We start from the raw sequence: 24,285 nt of genomic DNA, 5'->3' as shown, positions 1-24,285 counted from the left end.
CTTCTTGGTCAAACTACTTAACATAGCTTTACTGTGTATTCTCATGTTGGCTCCAAATTTATTAAAAATTACTATTTACTTAGTATTATTTCATTACTTAGTTATTAGATTACTAATAATGACCAATATTCATAAATATTTATCAAGTGGATGCTTCAATCAGATGGTTTTAGTACCCATAATTCTGAATGATTGAGTCAACAAATTCTCTAAAGAACACAACTCAATTCTGTGGTCCCTCCATACAAGGTTTTAATTTTAGGAAAACAGCCCTAAATGCTGTTTGCTTCCTTGCCAATGGAGAGAGTCCTGCCCATTGCCGTCTCTGCAGAGCTACTGGGTGAAAATAAAGAGCCCACATTGTGCACACACTCTGAAGTCAGCCCTGTCCGTGCGAGCATATTCAAAATGAAACAAATTGGTGCAATTTACTGAAGGTTAAACCCTCAAATGACATTCACCTAAAACATGCGAGGAAATGGTTTGAGAGGCTTAAATGATCAATTTAATTTCCTTAATTCTCGAGTTGCTTTTACAAGTAGGTACAACTTCATGGCATCTAACTGAAGACTCCAGATTGTGGGTTTATATGTGTTTGTATTCTCATACTCAACATTCTGAACCACATATACTTTCTATATTACCCGGGACTTGAAAACAAGCCCACAGACCTCAGGGCGCTCCAGTTGCAGAAGCGGGGCTTTTACGTTTATTTGTAATCTGCCTCTAGCTTTCTCTCCCTATCCAACACAGTTCTGTTTATCAGCATTTTCTATCTGAAGTCTCAGGAAGGTTTTTTGAAAGAACTAATTGTGCCAATCTTGCGTATAAGTTCTAACATGAAGTGGTTTTTCGAAACGTTTTGTTGCTATGAAAAATTATTTCTCTCTAGGTTCTGAGAAAGCAGTGTATGGAAGGAAAGTTTGTGTAGGAGCAATGTGGCTCACTCAAGTCTACCTAATCTGTCAGAACGCGTTTTCCAAGGGAATTTCAGCTTAGGATTCAATCATTCCTCTGAGATGAGAGGTGGTACCAGGATAACATATTCTTAAAGATACAATCTGAAGTCCTACTTTAAAAAAGAAAGAAAGAAAGAAAGAAAGAAAGAAAGAAAGAAGGAAGGAAGGAAGGAAGGAAGGAAAGAGGAAAAGGAAAAGGAAAGGAAAGGAAAAGGAAAGGAAAAGAAAAGAAAAGAAAAGAAAAGAAAGAAAAGAAAAGAAAAGAAAAGAGAGAAAAGAAGAGAAAAGAAAGGAAAAGAAAGATTTTAACCAAATACAAGCATTTAAGATTTCACACCCTTTCGTTGACATTGACTTAGGTACAGTGATGTTTCCCCACCTCACTAAACTGTGTTGCACACAGACCTTTTGATGTTTTAAAGCATTTTCTTTGGCAGCTAAGAAAAACACTCTACAAAGTTATATTTAGTGAATTTACTCATGTATAAATATCCCTGAGCTACTCTGTTATCCTGTGGCATCTGGAAGAAAGGTGCTATTGTTTTCAATCCTGTGATTGAAGTATTGAATAATCAACTCACAGAGACCCTGGGGGTGAGATTCACTCACATATGCAGTGGAAATTTATAATCACTTAGGGTTTTTATTTCTTCCTCCAGATGAAGAAACTTGGATGAGTTTATTCTTTGGTACGTCTAGTGACAGCAGTTCCTGGACATGCCACAGTGCTTATTAGCCATGCCCACATCTTATTTGAGGATATTAACTTGAATTTTCTAGGAAAACAGCTTTTTAGGGTCTGATGTCTTGGTGCTATTGTTTGCTTGCTTTCTGTGTCCCCCAAACTAGATGGTTATTTTCTTTGCAATTATTCTACCTCACAGTACACTCAGTCATGTGTCTAGGATCTGTGATATCAGACATGACTCTAATAGAGAGGCTTCATAAATTCTCAGAAGCTCTCCTGCATTTCTGGCAATGTTTGCCAAATTCCTCCATAAAAAAAATCAGTGTAATTCCATAAGATCATGATAGATTTGCACAGAAGGAATTTGTCCAATGCATGAGGCTGACATGAGTGTGTTTTTTGAATAAAGTCAAAGTTACATGGAGCTGTGCTGTTCTTTCCTCTGGCTTCTTTAATATAGTTTTTGCTTCTTCTTTGTTCAAGGAACAAAGGTCTCATGGCTTTCAACTAGGAAGTACTTAACGTTTAAGACAATTAAATGTAAAAGCACTGCTGAAATACAGATAATAGGCTGTCCACTCTATCTGACACAACTTCCCTGAGAGTTTGTTCATGGCCTCAGCTGCTGATACCATCATGAAGGAATTTGGTTTGTGAGGAGCCTAGAAAATTATACAAATAACTTAGAGTTTAAATGACTAATACACAGATGTGCACCTGCTTCAGGGCTTCTATACATTAATCTTGAGACCAATAGGAAAACTCCTTGGAATTTAATTATATGGATACAAGACATAAAATATAACCAACTACACCCACCTGGGGACCTGATGTCAGCAAAATGCTAATCAGCTCTTGGAGCAGGCCGCACCGCAGAGGATGGGGTTTTTCACTTGCTTGGTTTCTGTGCTACTTACTATGAAGATCTCACTTTCTGCCATGGTCTCTCCTGTTCTTGCAGCCTGGTCCTCTTGAGGAAGATGCTCTCCACCAGTCCGTGAATACGAATGCAGCCGCTTCTTTACAGAAGACCATTGACATCCAAAGTATGTCTTCCGTTTCTTCTTCACCTTTAACTAGGTCAAGTTCATTGAAGTTACATTGGGAATAAAAGTACAAAAATAATTATTTTAATTTGCACATATATTTTATTGAAATATTTGCTATGCTTTGTGATAGTCTTATCTGATATCCTAACTCAGAACCTACACTTAGAATCTTGTACTTCTTAAGTTTTCTACGTACTTAAAATTATCTCAACCACTGAGCAGTGATCTAAAACAATGAAATAAATTTAGAAAATGTGACTGCGTAGTACAGTTTTAACTAAGAGTAAGTTATCTCCTAAATGTGTTGGGCTTTGCCAACTATGTCTTTGCTTTAAGTTTGGCAAGGAAGGAAAATGAATGAGACATTGTCATCATGACAAAGTCCCACTTTGGCAAACATGGTAAAGCAAACATTTTTATTAGACAATTACGTTCACAGATGTCAGAATCCCCCACTATAGATTGACCTGAAATTTATCAGAAAGAGAAATGCATAATGGTAAAAGTGGGTTCTAAGGACGATCACAAAATAAATTTAGCTTTGCTGATTTCCCACAGAAGCATAATTTCCACACCACTGAGAAACCTTTGCCATCTCTAAGAGTCCCTGTCTTCTCTTGTACTGTGACAACCAGGAGATGAGAGTGTGAGGGTGTGATTATGAAAAGAATGGTTATATTCTATTAATGACAATAATGTCATACACAAACTCAAATAAACCTCCACTTACATCTCACACTATAGGCATCTACTGGATACTTATTGACTACATATAGCTGTGGAATAGATGATAATTTCTTTTTTGGTTTTTTGAGACCAAACACTTTCAGGAACAGAAAAATAAATATTTAAATATTAGAGAGCAAAGTTACTGGGATGAAGCTAAGGTAAAGGAACTGACTGCCTCCAAACACAAGCTTGGGAATGCTTATCTGCTCTAGTAGACAGTCTGCTCAGGACTGTGAGAGTCAATCAGAAGAGCCCAGGAAGTGCCATTTCAGATCCCTCAAAAGGACTCTTTAGATGATCTATGACAACCCTCTCAGGTTTATCCAGATCTGATCCAATGTCCCTGTATACGATATTGGCACTAGAAAGAGAACTCAGTGTTCATGTGTGCTGATTTCTTTTTCTTCTGCCATTATACACACAGAGTGTTCACAGAAACCACTTCTTGTGTGTCTTCAGGACTCAAGAATAGCCTTGTTATGTGCTGAGCAGTTGTCAAGGCACAAAGGTTAGGAAAAGCAGGAGGGAAAGAGAGGATGGAGAGCGGGGAGAGGAAGACAAAGAAGAGAGGGTAGAGGAGGTTCTGGCTACATGGATTTTATAGTCCAGTTGGTGAGTGAAACAGAGTCCAATGTCTAACTGCAACTCCATGCTCTCTGGAGACACTGAGGCAATGACAAAGAAGCAGCCTCCTTCTTCAGCAAAGAGGAGGCTTGAGGTGAATGGAAGCTTAGAACTTGGGAGTGGGTAGATTTGAGTAGGTGATACTGGAGTCACATTCTTCAATGTCATAATGAACCAATGCTTTCATCAACTCCTGGCAAGAGCCCCATGCTCTGTGCAAAAGCAAGGCTCTCTCCCTTCCCTCACAGTCCCTCAGGGACTACTTAAATAAAGCTTATATTTCATAGTATGGCCATGGATGATTGGGCTTCATGGCCCTTTGGTCTGTGGACATGCAGATCCCATGCTTAGGATGGTCCATGTTTGAGTCACTACTCTTGCTGTTGCTGCCTTAAAATTCATAAGAAGTTTTGAATAAATAGCCCTCCTTTTGTCCCGAGCCTTTCAAGCAATATAACCAATCCTGTGATGGTCTGATTAAAAAAAAAATAACAAAAACAGAAACAAAAACAAACAAACAAAAAAAAAAAACCTTCTAAGAAAGAGTAGCAGAAGAACCACCCAAACTTGGATTTAAACTGTGGTTTGGAGGAGGATGAATGGTAGTACAATAAGGTGGAGAAATGACAGACAGACAGACAGACAGACAGTCAGACAGACAGACACAACTCTGGAAGTGAATTCTGATCATGGGGACGAGTGAAAATCAGTACAGACTCAGTCCTTCAGCACTGTGCTCTGACACTGGGCAGTATTTCTATTGGTTCCAAGTGTATGTATATGTCTTTTAGGCTGCTCTTTCAAACTAAAATAATGAAAAGAAATGAGGAAAGTCCATGGAAGAGCTACGCGAAGTGGCTCTTTTAGAGTGTGAAACTTCATTTTGACTAAGAAAGTTAAAATGACAGGCTTCGAGTTCAATGCACAATACTCAATTTTCTTATATAACTGACTGATCTCTAGTTCTCCCTGATCTATATCCCACTCTTTCATAACTGCTCTGGAGTACTATGGACCCTTGACCAGAATCTTATTTTCTGGTTCTGCATGGAAAAGAGTGAAGCATGGCTATATAACTTTTGGACGAGAGAGAGAGAGAGAGAGAGAGAGAGAGAGAGAGAGAGAGAGACAGAGAGAGAGGTAAACACAAGACTCCCTCCTCATTAGAACTATGTTAAGAATTTGGAGACGCTGACAGCAGAAAAGTGATTCAAGCATGGGGTCCTTCTGAGACCATGAACCTCATTCCTAGAAAATGGGCCACAAAAGTAGCCTTCCTTTTAACATGTGCACCGTTCTTCACAAGTGTCTCCGAGTACCACAAGGGTCCTCCTTTCAGCTAAAGCAAGTGTTTGAGTTTTATCCCACCTCCTAGCCCAAGTTCTGAAGGATTCCGTGCTGCACTTTGGAGCTATGTAAATGTTGAGAAGTGGGCTTTAGCATGTGGGAAACATTCAGGCACGTTCCTAGAGAGTCCTTTCCCAAGGCACACAACAAGGTGCTGACAAGCCTTCTGTGGATTTCTTTTTGAGAACAGAGCCCCCAGCTGAGGGTATGCAGGTGCTGGATGCTTTGATTAGCATTGGCCCACTGCCTGGCCACATGCTTCTTTTGTGTACTTTGGGGCAGGATCATCCCTGTGGTCCTATCTTTGCTTAGTTTGTTCATTCGGCTGAAGATGAAAATGATATAAACATGCAGAAGGGCATTCATTTATCTTGACAGGTGGAACACACCCACCCCTATAGATTATATCGGCTACTTATATCTCATGATAATTAATGGTATATAAGAACCAACTGGGGCTGGAGAGATGGCTCAGCCGTTAAAGGCTAGGCTCACAACCAAAAATATAAGAACCAACTGTTTTTGAAAAGAGATGGGGGTATATGGCTGGCAATGTAGTTTAAAAAGTTTTCTTTGTCCTCTAAAAGTTGAAAGTAAAATTACCATATATATATATATATATATATATATATATATATATATATATATATGGTAATTTTGATAATATCACATATCCAGTCATCTGTCTTCTGAATATTATCAAAAATAATTTTAAAGGGATCTAAAAATATTAGCATTTCATTCATCACAACACTATTCAGAATACCCAAGAGATAGGAGCAAAATCTGCATGTCTAACAATGAAAAAACGGATAAAAAATGTGAGATGTAGTGACAAAGGAATAGTATCAGTCTTAAAGAGGAAGCCTCCATAATATGTGCTTATTTGGCTTTATATCTATTCACAGAACAAATCCTGTCACTGATATTTTTGCTTGTTTGATCTTACTTAAACATTCACGCAATGATTGACTTGCACAAGTGCTTTGCAAATATTTTTTTTTTTAAAAAACTTAGTTATTTGACCAGTAATTTCTTGTTCCATTCTTCTTGATTTAGACCACATCAGGTTTTTTAGGTAGCTTAATATAACTATGCCCGCCAACCATTCAAGGAAATGAAGAAGAGCAAACAAGACACATCCAAAAAACCCTTTCTTCCTACTTCACAACCCACAAGGATGAGTCAGCCCTGCTCTGAAGACACAGCTACTTATATGTATAAATCTTTCCACTGACAATCTTGGTAGACACAGTTTTCAGACCTGAGTCTGGCCCTTGATTGCACAGCAGAAATAACAAACAGGCATTGCCTGGGAGGAATCATGCCAGAGTGGAAGAGTGCAGTGCAGTGTGTGTGTGTGTGTGTGTGTGTGTGTGTGTGTGTGTGTGAGTGTGTGTGTGTGTGAGTGTGTGTGTGTTCTTTCCCACAATCCATGCTTATAGCATTAATGTGACCCTGAAATCTCCCTTGCTTCTCCACAGCACATTAGACCACAGGGTCTTCCAATTCTTTATATAGTGATGCTGCCCCATGACAACAGCTTCACTGAAACTAGGCTGGGAAAACCATGAACTGAATTTTCCATAAAATCAAATTTATTCAGCTTGAAAGAGTATAATTTTAAGTTCTAAAAACATGTAACAAGTGATACTGATTTTTATGTGTGAAACCCCAAAATATGAGAAGTTGGGGTATAGAGACACGATCTCCTCTCATTTAATTTTTTTGTAAGACTACCCTCTGTAAGTGACAACCGACTTTGTGGACCTCCTATGTGATAATCATAGTGTCTTTTGATTTTAGGATCAAGAAAATATATGTGTGCATAAGGATTTGGGGATCCTTTTTCAAAATTGCTGCCACCATCTAGTGGTTTGGAGCTGACAAGTTGAAAAACACAAAGTGGTGAATTTTAAAATGATATGAATCCCTCTATAATCCTCTCTTCTGTTCACCAATCATGTGACCATTGAGAAAACCACTTCCTTGGGTTTCAAGAGGGATATCAGAGCTTTCTAATTGGAGCTACTAGCAGAGAGGGGTTAGGAGAATAAGAAGTAGAATTATACAAGAAATGTGGAAATTTCTCCTTGAATCCTCACTTTTATCTTTTCTCCACTATATGCATTCTCTTGTGTTGGATAATTTGAGTTTTAGTAGGATTTCTTATTTTGCTAAAAGTCAAAATAAAGAAGGAACAGTCTTTGTAATTTTGTCATATGTTCTTATCAAATACATCACATAGATAAAAGATGAACTTTCATTTCTCCTACATGTTGCTTTGGTCTGAATAAGAACAGCCCTATATCTAGCAAACACAGAAGTGGATGCTCACAGTCAGCTATTGGATGGATCACAGGGCCCCCAATGGAGGAGCTAGAGAAAGTAACCAAGGAGCTAAAGGGATCTGCAACCCTATAGGTGGAACAACAATATGAACTAACCAGTACCCCAGAGCTCTTGACTCTAGCTGCATATGTATCAAAAGATGGCCTAGTTGGCCATCACTGGAAAGAGAGGCCCATTGGACTTGCAAACTTTATATGCCCCAGTACAGGGGAATGCCAGGGCCAAAAAGTGGGAGTGGGTGGGTAGGGGAGTGGGGGGGTATGGGGGACTTTTGGGGTAGCATTGGAAATGTAAATGAGGAAAATACCTAATAAAAATATTAAAAAAATAAACAGTCCTATAGACTCAGTGTTAGGATACTTGGTGTTCTGTCAGTGGAAATGTTTAGGAAGAATTTGGAGATACGGACTTGTTGGAAGAGGTGTGTCATTGAAGGCAAGCTATGAAGTTTTGAAAGTCCATGCTATTCCAGTTAGCTCTTTCTCTTAGCCTGGTTCTTAGGGATGAGCTGTGAGCTCCTAGCTAGTGCTTCAGTGTCCTGTAGGTCTGATGCCTCCATGCTCTTTGCTGTGATGGTCACTGATACCTCCTTTACAACCATAAGTTCCAAGTTAACTCTTTCTTTAATAAGTTGCTTTTGTCATAGTGTCAGATCACAGCAAGAGAAAAGTAACTAAGACATTGCTATTATTATCTAGTTTTTAAAAACACACTTGTGGAGTGTTATTTAGGAACAATTAAAAGTATGTATATCGCTCTCCAAGTATACCCAACTTTTAAGCCAATTTGTAAAGGGAGATGATTTTCTTTGAGGCAGGAGAATGGTAAAAATAAGTATGTGCTTGAGCACAGTGTGGCAAGCAAGATTCACACACACTCTTCTGTATTTTAGGGAAATAAGAAAGAAACAGACTTTGTTCAGTGAGGCAAGTTTGTCTGATGCCTCCTCATCCTCATTAGTGCTTCTGCTTTCTGTTAGGCACCGGTGTCATTGAGTGAACTTCTCCCACCTCTTCTTGCTCTTCTAAAGTTTTTTCCTATTCCTTTATTTTGTTTTGTTTTGTTTTGTTTTGTTTTGTTTTCTTTCTTATTCTGGCTCATACTCTAGTTCTGAAAACTATCCTTAGAAGAAAACATTGAAGCTGATAAATCAACAGTGACAAAAGAAGGCTAATTTAGGTGATTTTATTTCCACTGTTTCCAATAGGAGACACCTAACTGACAAAATAAGAAACACCAATGACTGTGCATGAGAATAGATAGTCAGAATATGAGCCATTCAGGTCTCTTAGTTCAAAAGATATCTGGAGAGTAAGAAATGAAAATGGCGTTTTTAAAGTAAGCACAGGCTTGCTGTAAAGGTAACAACCACTGAGCTCATTCCTCTGCAATGCCACCCCAGCTGCCCTTTCCCATCTCTGAGATACTGTGCTTCCTCCTTCCCCAGGGAAGATGCATTTCCATCAGGCATCCAGGAGATAATTCAGATTGTTTCTCATCTAGTAGGAATTTGCATATATCACTTCATGTTAGAGAAATTACCCAATAATTTACCTTAAGGGCTCATGAACACAGCCATTTTCCCACATTTCCAATGACCTTAGTAAATCATCATGTAGTTGATTCGCAACTTGACTTCATACCACATTCCTGCCCTCACTCAAAATTTCCACTGAGCTATTGTCCCATCCTATTTCCTTTGATTTTCTTCTTCTTTTTTTTTTTTTCCTGATCTTTCTTTTTCCTCTCTCCTCCATTTCCATTCTGGTGAGATCCAGGGGAGAAGACTGAAAGGGTACAGTGTTGGAAAGGGACTTTTTACCTTCAGGGATGTAAAGTTTGATTTCAAGCCAGAATGACACATCATCCGGCCTCCATTTACAAGACGGAAGATGCTGGACAGATGGCTGGCATGTTCAGAGCACTTGATGCTCTTCCCGAGGACCAGGGTCTAGTTTTCAGAACCCATGACAGGCAGCTCAAAACCATCTGTCAACTTCAGCTTCAGGGGATTCCATGTAGTTGGGCTCCTTGGACATCAGTACTCTGCTGCACATACCCACCTACAGACATATACACACAAACTTGTACATAATTTAAATTAATAAAGGTAAATCGTAAAATCTTACTGTGCCTATACTAAGATCGGGGCTTATTGACTGGTTCTATTCCAAAATAGACTTAGCATAAGGTCATTAGTTAGCATGGAGACGACAAATGATTTTTAGATTTTTCTGATTCTGAAAGCAAAAGATGTCAATATTTACCTCACGCTATTAAGAGTAGTTTAGGAAATGGGGCTTGAAAGGGAACAAAGGAAATTTGGCTTCAAAAAAACCCACAAGTTTTGCCAAGTTTTGAATGCTGGAGAAATGTTAGTTTTGTTCCAAGCATCTATTTTCTACAGTGACATTATAGAGGGCCAGTGAATGAAATTGCTTATACAAGGGGCCTAGCAAACACAGAAGTGGATGCTCACAGTCAGCTAATGGATGGACCACAGGGCTCCCAATGGAGGAGCTAGAGAAAGTACCCAAGGAGCTAAAGGGATCTGCAACCCTATAGGTGGAACAACATTATGAACTAACCAGTACCCCGGAGCTCTTGACTCTAGCTGCATATGTATCAAAAGATGGCCTAGTCGGCCATCACTGGAAAGAGAGGCCCATTGGACTTGCAAACTTTATATGCCCCAGTACAGGGGAACGCCAGGGCCAAAAAGGGGGAGTGGGTGGGTAGGGGAGTGGGGGTGGGTGGGTATGGGGGACTTTTGGTATAGCATTGGAAATGTAAATGAGCTAAATACCTAATTAAAAATGGAAAAAAAAAGAAATTGCTTATACAAGGCAAATATTATAAGCTATTAGCAAATGTTCAAATACCAGTTATTAAGTGTTCACTATCTGCCAGATGCTTTCCTCAGACTCTCACTAATACCATCTAACAATTAACTTTTCCCAGCAACTCAGTAAGGTGAGGCCCATCTCACTGCCACTTTAAGGACATTGAGGGCCATTGATTACTTAGTTCCCTTGGGCCACACAACTAATGGGTAGGTAGAAGCAAGATCATGAACCCAGCAGATCTGCCCCACACTCTTCCTGCTGAGCCACTGTGTTCTGTTGGCTCACAGGTGAACTCACTCCTCCTGCTTCAGTTTCTGTGTGCACGTCCCCCACTTCCCCATCTGTTTTAAAGGTGACATACTTAGGTGTGTGTGGTGGTGGGGGCGGGATCACTTTGAATTAGAAACTGGAATTTTAGTTGTCCAGACTAATTGATGTTGAGCCACACTCAGGTCTGGAAGCCCAGTGCCAAATTCCAAGGAGCCAGAGAGCTCTGGGTCTACTCTGGAGCCCCTGGTAAACTTGTAAAACAAATCTAATCAGAAAAAAATGCAAGACTTGGCAGAATTTCAAGTCCCTGCCCTGTTGAGTTTAAAGCCCTGACTATTGTCAGGTGTGAGCTGTGATTTGTCATAGAGCCTTTGGCTTTAGACAGAGGCCTTGATGTTAGAGCTGGGGCCAGGCAGACCTTCATTGAGGAAAAGCAGTGTTAGGCATCCTTCCACTGGTAACCCCAGCCACCCTCATTTGTATCACAGCCAGGTCAATGTGTTCACATGACTCTTTCAAACTTGATCCTGACTTTCTAATTCACCATTCTCTTGAAACACTGAAAGTCTGACTGTTGTGTGGAGGAGCCCCATCACTAAAATTCACCCAAATTATAAAAAACAAAAACAACAACAACAAAAACAAACAAACAAACAAAAAACTTCTGTCCACTTAGAGATTTAACTTGGTTTGGTAATTTGTTGGTTTCTAATTGCATCTGCAGTTACAAAAACGTTCATTCACATTTTTTTTTCTTTTCAAGTCAAAACTAATTAAACCAAAAGAATAAATAAAATCATGTGTGTGTCTGAGCTGAACCGTCTTTAACAACAGGAGTGTTCTGGGAAAGAAAGCATTCTAAGCTATTTCTAAGCAGGTGAGTTTCTCATTCCTTTAGGACCCCATTAGCTGAGGCAAAGCACTTCGAGGTCAGGCTTGAGAGAAGAGCGCTTGCTAGGAGTTTGCATATATTTTGTCTGGTCCCCACATACCTCTGCAATGCAATCCATCCATAGCCACTAGAGACCTCACAAAGCCAGGCATGTTGCTGAAGGTCTTTTCCTAGGAAACAGGAAACCTAAGATTTTATCCTCTGTGATCTTAAAGTTTGTTTTCATCCTATCTAAGCATCTCTGTGACTGATCTATCCGTCTCTACCCTGTTTTTTTTTTTTTTAAGTAAAATCAGAACCCCCAAACTTCCTGTCTCAGGTGTAAGAGAAAGAAGCTTTAACAGGTCCGACATAAAAATCAAAGAGATTTACTATATGGTAAAAGAATAAATTTTAATATATTACTGAACTCTCTATGATATGGGTAAACAGAATAGAGAAAGGAAAACAGAGTAAGTTGAGATGTACCAGGGAGCAGTGGACAGTGACGCTGAAACAAAGAGTAAGGTATGTGAGCACATGATGGAACCCAACATATGTGCAAGCTCCTGGGTCCTGGCAAGAGTTGGGATAGGCATTTAGTGCTGACGTGTTTAACTCTTCATTTCTACAAGAAACCAGTGACAGTGACCTTCCTCACTTAAACCTTCAGTGCACAGGAGCATTGGGTTCAACAAAGTATGAACTTTAACTAAGTAACTAAACAACCCATTTAGAGAGATTCATAAAATCTAAAGCATAGGTATACATACCAGTAGGGAGAGCAGGCAAAGGTAAGGAATGGAGTGATCCAGCATTATTTATAATGTTAATTATGAAGGATATAATAATAAAAGCAAAGGATGGTGTGTGGCTAATCACCTTCACAAAACCTTACTGAAATAATAATCTGGCTTTTCTGCCCACCCCACATTTTTTAAAAAAGAAAACAGAAATAGAGAATGAGAAAGGAATTAAGAAGGGGCAGGACAACATATGACCATCTATTATTGTCTTAGCCAATGGAAGGGAAGACTGAAAACTGAATCACAAACCAGCATTGGCAACCATGTCACTGCCAAAGATGGATATATGGCTGTGTTAGGCCACATACATGCCATGCTTGACCTGCACGTCTAGGACCCTGGGGTACTTCCTAGTTTTTAAGTCCTTGTTCCTCCTCTTTCATCATCCCGTTCCATTCTCTCCTTCACTGAGTCCTCTGGATAACTGTAATGTCATATTCTTCAAAATGAGACAACATTCTACTTTTCAGTCTACATCGCCACAGCTCCGTCCATCTCTCTGAACAACTTAAGAATATATGAAGTCTGGATTAGTTCTACAAATAACTATTTGCAGCACCCAAACAAACAGGTGTTCAAGAGATGGATTTGTTGTGCAGTTCTGTACATGAAACTCAAGTGAACCAAATCCAATCCCCCTGTATCTCAGGTCAGCCTTATCTATTGCCTTTCCAACAGCCTTTCCATGTTCACTATCCTTTGGCTAACCTTTGCTCCAGTTCCTCAAATATCAGCAACATTCCTTAGAATAAATAGCAGCCATCAATCTGTGTTCTTAGAGACATTGCTTCCATCCACAATCAAGCACTATATAATTCCTCCCATCATTAAAAACAAACTCTGGAAAACTCATGCTTTTCCAAAGTCACGAATGTTCCACACCTAGTTATCTGTGTTGTCATAATCCCTCATCCTTGAACAGAACCACCCCAGCATGGAGGTGTTCACATCTAGTCATCTCTAGCACTTACATTACCCTATTTGAAAACTAATTTTATTAAACCCATAGATACTTAGTCCCTGGCTTATAAGCCAATTTTATCCTCCCAACTCAAATCAGTATAGCTCTGGCTATTTAGAACAGCACTCTTTCAGAACCGTCCCCATGAAATACATACATACATACATACATATATATATATATATATATATATATATATATGTTTCATTCTCACCTTTTATCTTTCCATATTTATTATGCCTTTCCCTGAAAATGAGAAGTCTGGGTCATATAGCAACTAATATAACTCATATGCATATGAAGCAGTTTCAGAATTGCTAATCTATACCATCTCAAACATTACACAAATTAGAGGATAGTCTTGTGTCCTTGGCTCATACCATCTACTCAATCTATTATTTTTAAAATTCTTTAGGCTAACTTTACTCTTCCTTCAGCATGCTTTTTTCCCTTTATAATATAATTAGTCACATGATCATTTGTCTTCCACTTGGAGTTTCCCTATTATACCCTACTTCTTTTTTTTTCAGAAATTTATAAACAGTAAAATATATTTTTATTAACAAATAAGTTGTATCACTCTAAGTATACATACTTGTTATCTGTATATGTATGCAATCATATATCAATGAGCATAGGTTTCCTTTGATTCTACATGGAGTGAAAAGCCATATTTTATTTAGTTCTGTATTCAATATTCCCAAGCACTGACCTGAGCAGGTATAAGCAAACAGGTAATTGATCACTCAGTAAGGCATAACAAAGAAACAGTTTAGTCTCCTGAATTCCAGGTCAGTGGTTGGAGTGATAAAGCAGGTGGCCTTGCACACAAATGCAGGGAGGGGAGGGGGGCAGGGGGATCATAGTATTAAGTCAGAAGTTCTCTGAAAATCTTTCCACAATTGTCTGTATACAGTCATCTCATCCATCATGCTAAATTCATGGTAACCATTAACTTATTCTATACTCTACAGTTTCAGCTTTCCCAGAGAAAAAAATAATTGAAATAGTAAGACATGTGTCCTTTTGCATCTGATTTTATTTTCTTATTTATTTACTGTTGAGTCCATTCAAACACCATGCTTCTTCCTGACTGTATCACTATTTTGTTCATTTTATTGTTGAGTAGCATCTATTGTCCAGATAAAACACAGTTTACTTATCCATTGTCCTACTGTGAAATATCAGGGTCACTTCTAGTTCAGGCAACTCTATATAAAAAGGTCTATGACTATTCACATGCAGATTTTAGTGTAAGTTCAAGTTTTAATTTCTCTAGAGTAAATACCTGGAAAGAGGATTTATCAATCTTATGGAAACTTTATTATAAACTCTTTTAAAAACCACTGCACAATTCCCAGTGCTTGTGCCTTTCTGCATTCCCACTAGAAAAGAATTTCCAAGTGGCAGCATTCCCATTAATTGGTATTGTATCTTTGGGCTATCTGCATACAGAAGGGTGCATGGTGAAATTTCACCATCGCTTTATCTTCATTATTCTAATGACTTTGATATATATATGTGTGTGTGTATTACTTCTTTGTAATTCCAAAGAAGTAGCATGTGACAAAACATACTTAAAGACATAATAGAAGAAAGTGTTTGCAATAAGGAAACTATGCTGGTCCTCAGATCCAAGAACTCAGAATATCTTAGCAAAGTAATGCGAATAAACTGACACTGAGTATCAAGTGAATGATCATAGTTCATTTAAACAAATGAATGCATAGACAGCAAATCTTCTAAAGCAAATGCATGCAGCAGTGAAGCAAAAAAAAAAAAAAAAAAAAAAAAAAAAAAAAAAAAAACCAAAACCTTCAGAGTTATAACATTTAATGCTATGGAGTGTTGCAAGCAATGTTGCGAAGTAGCCTATAATATCCACAATCCATCAAAACACAAAGTATATTCTTCCTAACAGTTTCGGTAGATAGCAACTATATGAGGGAGAGAGCCTTACAGAAATGCTCTCCATAAACGGAGCAGCAACGTAAATATTTACTAGGAAGTATAAGTCTGAGTCAGTTATTTTTCTGTCGCTGTGCTAAAGTACTCTGGTAAAAACAACTTGAAGATGAACAGTTTTACTTAGGTCCTTGGTTCAAGAGAGATAGAGTCTGTCATAACCACAGCAAAAACTCTAAAATTTCAAAACCATTCCAAATGGCACTACCAGCTAAGGATCCAGTGTGCAAATACGCAAACCTATGCACCATTTCTTATGTCAAGCACCACATTTTACTTATGTTATTTGTTAATATTCAGGTTGTCAATATAGATATTGGTTACTCTGCTTTGATACATATGACTTATGTAAATTTTATTTCCTCAAATGAATTTTAACTGTCCATATAAAATTGAATAGCACTACTTTTTAGGTCTTTCACATAAAAAAAAATTTTTTGGGCAATTATTGCCCGAGCTTTTGTCCCCGCCGGCAAGAACACACTCAGGACAACCGCAATCTTCTGCGACAAAGCTTTATTGCTTACTTCTCAGGAAGACCCCGAACCCAGAAAATGGCGCTACTTATATAGCCCGCAGCGTGACGTTTCAGCACCTGATGTGGCGTGACAGCTCCTGATTCGTTGCTCGCCCATCACCCCATTACTACGCCCAGAGATAGGCAGTGACTAGGCGTGAGTTCACTCTTGCACTTGCGCATAAGGCTTGTTTACTAGTTAGGCACAATGGAAGCCAGCGCCATCTTATAATGGTGATTGCTCACTGCACGCACGCGATTGCTCAAGGCACAGCTCTCCACAGCCAATGAATATTAAGACATATAAAATAGGGTTTTTATTTTTGTCCTTTTTTACCTTCAAAAAATTTCCCCATTAATAGGGGTTATACCAATTAATAGGGGTTATACCCATTCATGAGGTTGCACCACTCAATTCATATGGCAAATTTTAAGAGTATACTTTGATACCTATGTAATATTTTTGATACTCCTAGAATTCCCCATTTAGCCATAATAAGCAGGTGTTTAATAAGTATTAAGAGGCGATGGAGAACTTGCAAGTGAAAAGAAGAAGGTAGAGGGAATGACGGTTCTGGGCCAATCATAAACCTTAAATGTTGATAGGGTCAAAGTCAGTAACCAGCTTTCTACCTAGGAGCACATAGTGTGTAAAGGCGAAGGGCTCTCATCCAAATGGCAAGAAAGTAAAATCTAAACCTATGCCCAAGTAGCTCCAAGGTTTCCAACACAATGTGAAGGGGGAGCTTTGGCAGGTCCAGAAGTTTCAAACTGACAATGGGCTCTGATAGGAGAAGCTTCAAGGTCAGTGGGTTACTCCCACCACAGTTAATTCCAGTTGACCAATACTAAGAGTAATCTTGCCCTTCCTCCAGGCACACAATCCCTGCAAGACCCTCCTGGCATCCTCTGTGACCCAGAAAAGCTGTCTGCACTTCCTACCTCCTGCTCCGGCCTGGCTGCATTCCTCTGTCTACTTTATTCTTTTATTATAAATTCATTCTTCACTTTCCTCTTGCCAGATTAAACAAAATTTCAGAATGGTGAAGGCTAAATAGTTTTGTTTTTTTTTTAAAGTGCTGAAAAGTGGCAAGATTTACATGGTGGGAAAAACGAATAAGGATAAAGGATATGACTGAAAAAGGATGGTGTTCCTCCAGTTTTAATGGAAAACCCCTCTCTTCTGTCAGTTTTATTGCCACAGGAGTGAACACCCCAGTAGTTGCAGGTCCCTAAGAACTCCAAAACCTTAGCTCATTTCTCTTATGTGCTAATGATGTAATTACTCCCATGCCATTAGATATGATGTTTTTGCACATCTGTTCTGAAGAGAAAAAAATGTATACATCATGTGAAAACATAAGCCATCATTTACATGGTTTGAGTTAGCTATGTATTTCATTGTCTGGGTTATATATGCCTCTATTTAAACTTTTCTCTTTTATGAATACAGATAGTGGCCTATCATTGTATTACTAATGGTGACTATTTCCTTTGTTTTTTGTATACTTTGCCTAGATTGAACATTTTGGGTTATTTCTGAATAAACAACTCAGATATTTAGATAAAAGCCAAACTTTAATCTTAACTTTTCAGAATATTTTATACATGTTAAATGCCATCTTAAAAGGCCTCACCAATTTAAGGTACTACTCATGTATGTGTAGTAACATTTAAATGACCAGTATTATGAGCAATTCTCCTAAAAAGTTGCTATCAATAGTTCATGTTGTCTTTCTTCATCCTCTGCTAGATGTAAATATGTCTGTTTCTTTCATGATCAAGAACCCTCTTCTTGAAAAAACATGTATTCTGTTTGGCAATAAAAGCCAAGCCCTTGGATACTGTAGATATGGCATATTGTCTATACTTAAATGTGTGGGACACTAACTTCATAGATATCATGTACTAAAATAGTACTTAATGATGGTATTTCCTGAGGCTCAATACAGATCTATCCTTTTGGTGGTGGAATATGTAATTTCTGACTTGGGTGAGCTAATAGTGACATGGTAATATGGAGAAGTTTAAGACTTAGACTGGAACTGTCAATCAGAGATAACTTTCAAAATTGAAAGATAGATGCTGAAGAATAAGCCCAGACATAGTTGAAGCACCCTCTTTCTTAAGGCCCTGTCAGGATCTCCTCCAAAGCTTCATTTGACACTAGCAATCCTTTCCATCTCTACTTTGGCAAGATATGAAATTGGCTTTCCTTTTAGTACTTACATCTGTCAGTCTGTCTTTCATGGTTTCTCCAGCACCACCTTTTAAAAAGAAAACTAAGTTCCCTATATCAGATTTATTTAAGACAGTGTGTTAACTAGCCACTTCCTACCAAAGGGTCTCACTCATTAAACTCAATAGTCACCCTATGTCATACTTGTACCTAGCAGCTAATGATCCTCAATAAGCCACGGAGCTGTCAGGACCCACTCAACATCCTGTGTCTTCTGCCAGGGACACTCAGCATCCTGCCTTCTTCCATTTAGTTCAATTGACTTCTGCTTGGTTTCCAGTTTTTTTTCTTAAGCATCATTTTTGCCCTTCGCAGCTTTTCCTAATGTTGCCATCACCGTATTTATGCTTTTTCTCTTCCTCTTTGTAATCTCTGAGGCCTTTAGCGTACAGAATTGGTGATGTCAGGGAAGTCTGGTACAGCATTAACTTCCATTTGTGTGTGTGTGTGTGTGTGTGTATGTGTGTGTGTGTGTGTGCGCGCGCGATTATGAATCTATTGGCAGATTTGTCATTTGGTAAGTTTTAAAAGTGTAGAGATTCCTAGACTGTAGTCAGAATTGTGCTGACACTAAGTATAACAGTAGTGGGTACCTACATCTGAAGATCTTGATAGTGTGAGGAGTGGATGAAGAGACTGATTCTTCTTCCATATGTTAGAGCAACAAAGGACAAAATCTCAGTAAGCTTTAGACACATGGTTAGGATGTCCCAAAGCACAGCTGGACCCAGATCTGTGAGCTTTCTTTGCAGTTCAGTGTGAGCCTGCCTTCGGCTCTCAAGCAATACTTTCCTGTTTTAAAAGAAGCAAACCCCTTGGCATGCCAAGTTCTTTCCTCATTGGTCAGCCCACAGAAAGATTTTTAAACTGTGCAGTCTCGTTAGAGTCTGGGAAGAGTCTCTGAGACCACTCAACACTTAACAATGAAAAAAAAACATAAATCAGTAAAATCAAATGAATCTTGGTAGCTGTTAACCTTTGCCTCTGCTCTAGGAAACTTGTCCAATTGGCCTGTCTACCAGAAAAGCCCCACTCTCCTCCTGCTCTCCTCTGTGCCAAAAACAGGAAGGAAGGAAAGAAGGAAGTAAGGAAAGGGAGGGAGGGAGGGAGGGAGGAAGGAAGGAAGGAAGGAAGGAAGGAAGGAAGGAAGGAAGGAGGGAGGGAGGGAGGGACGAAAGAGAGAGGGGGGGAATTCCAACACCAGCGAGAACATATAATAAAGTTTTAGATGAATTATTGTTCTAGTACACACCCTGAGGTTGAGAAGGAAAGAACATCCAGGACTAACAGACCTGATTGTTCTGGCAAAGGTGCCCTTCAATTCAGCTGGCATCTCTGGGTTTTTCTTTTACTATGGTATTCCCACTTCATTTAAAAAAAAAAAAAAAAGGTTAATTGTTCAAGTAGCAATTTTTAACATTACTATTTTGTTCATTTTTCTCCAGGAGAACTCCTACTTCCAGGTCTCTTGAGGGTTTCCCAAAGGGAGTGATGCCTAGAGTCTTATTTAGTTGTAGGGACAGCTGTCATTCTGCTAACAAGTTCATTGGGCCATGGATTCTTCCTTTCTTTATTGTTTCCCAAGCAAGGCACAGATCTTGGCTTAGGAATCTTGAGTACTTCACCACTTGTCCTTCTTAGATCCCGTGAAAAGGACTTAATCACAGCAGTTCAAAAACCAAATTATAGCGCAATAATGAAAGGACTTGAACCTGTAATCATAGTGTGATTATTATCTAACTAAAGTTTCTACAAAAATACGTGATTGTTTTTTTTTTTTTTTTTTTTCTAGGCAAGTATTGGAAGTCAATCAAGATGGTGGCTGCTGCAAGGGGCGGTGCTCTGCCTGCTTCTCAGCTGCAAGAGGAGACAGAGACCGTTTCTGCGCTAGCCTCCCTGACGGTAGATGTGGAACAGCCATTTGCTCAGGAAGATGGCAGGTATGGATCCAGCATGAGGGAATGAGGTGGTCCGCGATGTCCAGACTCATTGCTGGCATTCTGGAACTTTCTTTCTGCTTCCTCTACCTGTTTTCTCCAAAGCCGCAGATGGCAGAGTGTATGATACAGGCTGTGGAGAGCTAAACTGTTTCGTTCTTCCTGGGAAAACAAACCTGGAGGACGTGGTTCCCCAGACGTGGTTCCCAGAGAAAGGCGCTGAGATCGAGAGTGAGAAATATCACTCCTTGTTGGATAATTTAGTGCAGACCGCTGTGGAAAGAGCTGCCTGGGGACCTAACTCCTCCTCCTTATCTCTGTTTTCCCAGATGTTCCCTTTCTTTCTCTCAGCATTTGAAATTTCTGCTATAACAAAGGGAACACAGGAAGGCAGAGGCTGTGTGTGATGTTAGTCAAGGGCCAGCCATTTTATACATATGTGAGTCTCCTTGAGGTCCATAAGGATAGAGGTGGAAGATGTTTGTCAAGGAGACGGGGATGTTAATGAAGGAGAACTGAGCCTGGTTTTATTCTGTAAGAGGACAATGTTCTTAATTTCTTTTCCTATGTACATAGATTGAGGGTCATGTAGAGCTTACTTGTTTACTTTTAAAGACATCATGGTGAGTTGGTAATATTTTCCTACCCATTCTCTCATCATGGCGACCACACCTAACTCAATAGTTCCTTACAATGTAAGTTGCCCGGTGTACTGCGTGTGATAAGCCATACTGATGTTTTCCACAGCTGATTGCAAGGTGACATCCTTTCTCAGGACATGTGTCAGGCAAGACACAGAAGAGACTCTGAGGCTCACACTCACATTTAAGTTGCTTCTGAGAAGGAACTCCAACTCCTTCTACCAGTTAACAGCACTGCTAATTACATGGAGCCTGTCACTCCCCAAATGCACCAGTGTGAACAGTCTGGATTCCTTACAGTCACTGGGTACTCTAAGTATAATGGATTTAACATCTTGTTTGGGCCCAAAGAGTTGATAAGTTGAATAAGAGATTTCACTTGTATGTCTGTGTTTTCTCGTGCTATAAGCACTTTAGGAGAAGACTCTCAGTGTGGGGAGCATTGATGTATTGCTGAATTAGAAGGCATTCTCTTGCAGTATCTGGAGAAAGGGAAAACGTATTTTACATTTTTGATATTATGAACTAGCTCCCTGCTGTTTCCAGCTAAGAACTGAACCAAGTTCATAATCCAAAGGTGTTGCAATTATTCCCAAGGCCAAAACCAGTTAGTTGTCTGTCATCTGAGGGCCATAAAACTGAGGAAACTAACATCTGTTAGTGTTGGTTATAAAAGAGCGAAGCTATTCTTTAGAAGCCATTTAATACAGAAAAATGAGGTGAATTCCACCCTGGGTGAAGTGAATTATAAGTAGTTCAGCCCATGAAATTGCAGAGCTTGGAATAATTAACAATAATATGAGATGTTGTGAACCCCAAGCAATATAAAAACCTTGGCACATTGGCAGGAGTTGCCTCTACAAGCATATTTGCTTATCCTGTGGTAAAGCACGTGCTTGGCTCTGATAATCTATAAGAATGAACCAAGCTTTGGTCCACAGTGACTCTAATCTTCCACTGATGGCATACAGGGAGTACCAGTGTCCTGATGAGCAGGAAGGCAGAGGGGAAGCCCAGTTTCATGTTTGTTTATTCTTTTGAGACAGAGTATACCAATTGTGAAATTTTTTTTTCCTGTGAGGGGGAAAATGGTTTGACTTGAACTATTTTCTATGTTTTTGTATTTCATTCAACAAAGGAGCAGGAAAAGAAATCTCCTAGAACCAGATCGTGTGTTTCAGTTAATTTGTGTATGACCCTCATGGAAGAGATGATGGAGAGATGGGGGTGGGATGGGGGATGGAGTGATTGACCAAGGATTGCTATCAGAATTGTCTTCCTGCTCAGCAGGCAAAGATAAAGGAAATGCCCCTGGGCTTTTGTTGTGAATGCAATATTGTGATCACACAGGAAATTGAAAAATTAGAAAAAAAATCAGAATTAAATGGATGGAAAAGAGCAAAGGCAAATTCTTTTTATAGGAAATTCTTGCCAGTTATTTTGGACGATATATTGGTGTTTGGAGTGAGATGACTCATTTCAAACTCAGATTCTGGGTAAGGCGGCCCTTTTCTTGGCCAACTCATATCTGACTCATTTACCACTAGTGAATAAGGGATAAAATGCTCCTGGCTAAGAACCATTTTAAGTATTTTCTGTTCATTTTCTTGAATGGGGGTGGGGTGACCCATTTCATCTTTACGACCACACTTATGGGCCTTGAAAAATATAGTATTAGGGGAAACTGGCCAGTGGGAGCTCATGCGAGGAATAGTTCCCAGATACACAGCTGTCATGTGTCCTTTTTAGGTGGCCAAGGACTTAAATGGGAAGGGAATGATGGGCGGGTCAGTAGAGAGTGGAAAACAAGGCTCAGATCCTGTGCATGAGAGGGAGTCAAAGAAAAAAATAAAAGGCTCGGCTTGATTGAGGCAGGTTGTGCTGAGTGTTAGCTCTCTTGTTTGCCAAGACGACATGCCTGAAAGATCTGTGCTATGCTTTGGTAGCTGTTTGGGTTTTGATGCTTTGACTTTAAGAACGTTAGAAGCAGCCTTCAACTTTATCCTAGAGGAAAGGTCGGTCTGCCCCTAGTGACTTCAGGATGACCAGCTATTAAGTGTTAGAAGCATGTTGGCACTCCAAAATTCTTGGCCCAGTCATTTTCCTTTTTCAGCTGGAAACAAAAAGTGAAAGCTAGATGTTCACATGAAAGCCTGAGCTGCTGCGAGTCATGTTCAATTATCTGAATTTAGTCTGTTGTGCCAGTGAAAAATCATTTAATTTTCCACATTTGATTATCTTTCTCATGAAAGAGGTAGTTTCAAGCCTTTGTATCATCATTATCTGACTTGAAAAACTTAGATTTTATTTCTCCTTCAGTTTGATAGCTTTTCTGGGAGGGATGTTGTGGCTTGACATGTGTGCTCTTTGAGAACTTGCTACATCTTTTCAGGGCTTTGCTGGTTTTAAATGTTTCTGTCAAATAACCAAGTCTTGATCTGTTAGGACTGCCTTTAAAAGTGACTTTTAAGTGGTCTTTCTCTCGTATATCTTTTAATATCCCCTCTTTATTCTGTGCTTTTAAATGATTTAACTAAAAGCTATCCATACTCTGAGGTAGTTTCTACAGCCCCTGCACATACAGAGAGAGAGAGAGCACTAAGTGGATCTTTCTATTTTCCTCTCATATGTTATATCCTGACTGCCATTTCCCCTTCCTCCATTCCTCCCAGTATCTCGCCCCACCTCCTTTCTCCTCCAAATCTACTCATTTCTCTTAAAAAAAAAAAAAAAAAAAAAAAATCAGGCCTCCCAGGGATATCATCCATATCACTGAATACAGCATAACAGGTTACAATGAAACTAGGCATAAACACTCACTCATACCAAGGCTGGTCAAGGACACCCAGTAGGAAGAAAAGGGTCACAGGCAAATGAGTCACAGATACTGATACCCCCAACTTCCACTGTTAGGACTCCCGCAAGAACACCAAACCGCACAACCATAAAATATGTGCCAAGAACCTAGATCAGACCCATACAGGGTCCATGTTTGTTGCTTCTGGCTCTTTATTAAGTCCATATGATTCCTGCTTAGTTGATTCTGTGGGTCTTGTTCTCCTGAAGTCTTTAGCCCCTCTAGCTTTGATAGTACACCCTCCTCCCTCTTCGGGGGGGGGGGGGGAGTGAGGGGGGCAGCAGGGTTGGTTCCCAGAGCTCTACATAGTGTTTGGCTGTGGGTCTCTGCATCTGTTCCCATCAGTTGCTGCATGATTCCCCTCTGATGACAATTGAGCTAGGCACTGATCTTTAAGTATACTGAATATCATTGGAAATCATTTCATTGACTTTTTTTTTTTTTTTTTGGCAGCCATGTTTCTTTCTCTCCTGGCTCTCTGAGCCATCTGAGGCAGTATAAGGAGTAGGATACTTCTCATGGTGTGGACCTGAAGTTGGACCAGTCATTGGTTGGCCACAAGTTCTGTGCCAACATAACCCCAGGACACCTTGCTGGCAGGACAGTTTGTAGGTTGAAGCTTTTGTG

The 24,285-nt window shown here is 39.5% G+C and overlaps 1 protein-coding gene and 1 long non-coding RNA gene across 28 annotated transcripts in view; one reads left to right on the top strand and one right to left on the bottom strand.

Moving 5' to 3' along the window:
• The window catches only part of Hdac9 (histone deacetylase 9), an 869,516-nt gene that overhangs the window by 818,457 nt on the left and 26,774 nt on the right, over window positions 1–24,285 (top strand). For all 27 annotated transcript variants that reach the window (XM_030246984.1, XM_006515264.4, XM_006515266.1 and 24 more), the window contains 2 exons: window positions 2,609–2,693; window positions 20,016–20,163. In XM_030246984.1, the coding sequence (XP_030102844.1) occupies window positions 2,609–2,693; window positions 20,016–20,163 (233 nt within the window). The remainder of the gene's footprint in view (window positions 1–2,608; window positions 2,694–20,015; window positions 20,164–24,285) is intronic.
• Gm40384 lies at window positions 1,976–11,928 on the bottom strand. The gene is made up of 3 exons (XR_872673.2): window positions 11,857–11,928; window positions 9,571–9,811; window positions 1,976–2,723 (listed from the first exon to the last, which is right to left on the bottom strand). It is a non-coding gene; the product is annotated as a predicted gene, 40384 (long non-coding RNA).

The sequence above is a fragment of the Mus musculus genome, chromosome 12 (genome assembly GCF_000001635.26).
Source record: "Mus musculus strain C57BL/6J chromosome 12, GRCm38.p6 C57BL/6J".
Lineage (NCBI taxonomy): Eukaryota > Metazoa > Chordata > Mammalia > Rodentia > Muridae > Mus > Mus musculus.
The sequence above is the reverse complement of the archived record's forward strand: the minus strand, read 5'-3'. Positions and strand labels throughout refer to the sequence as shown.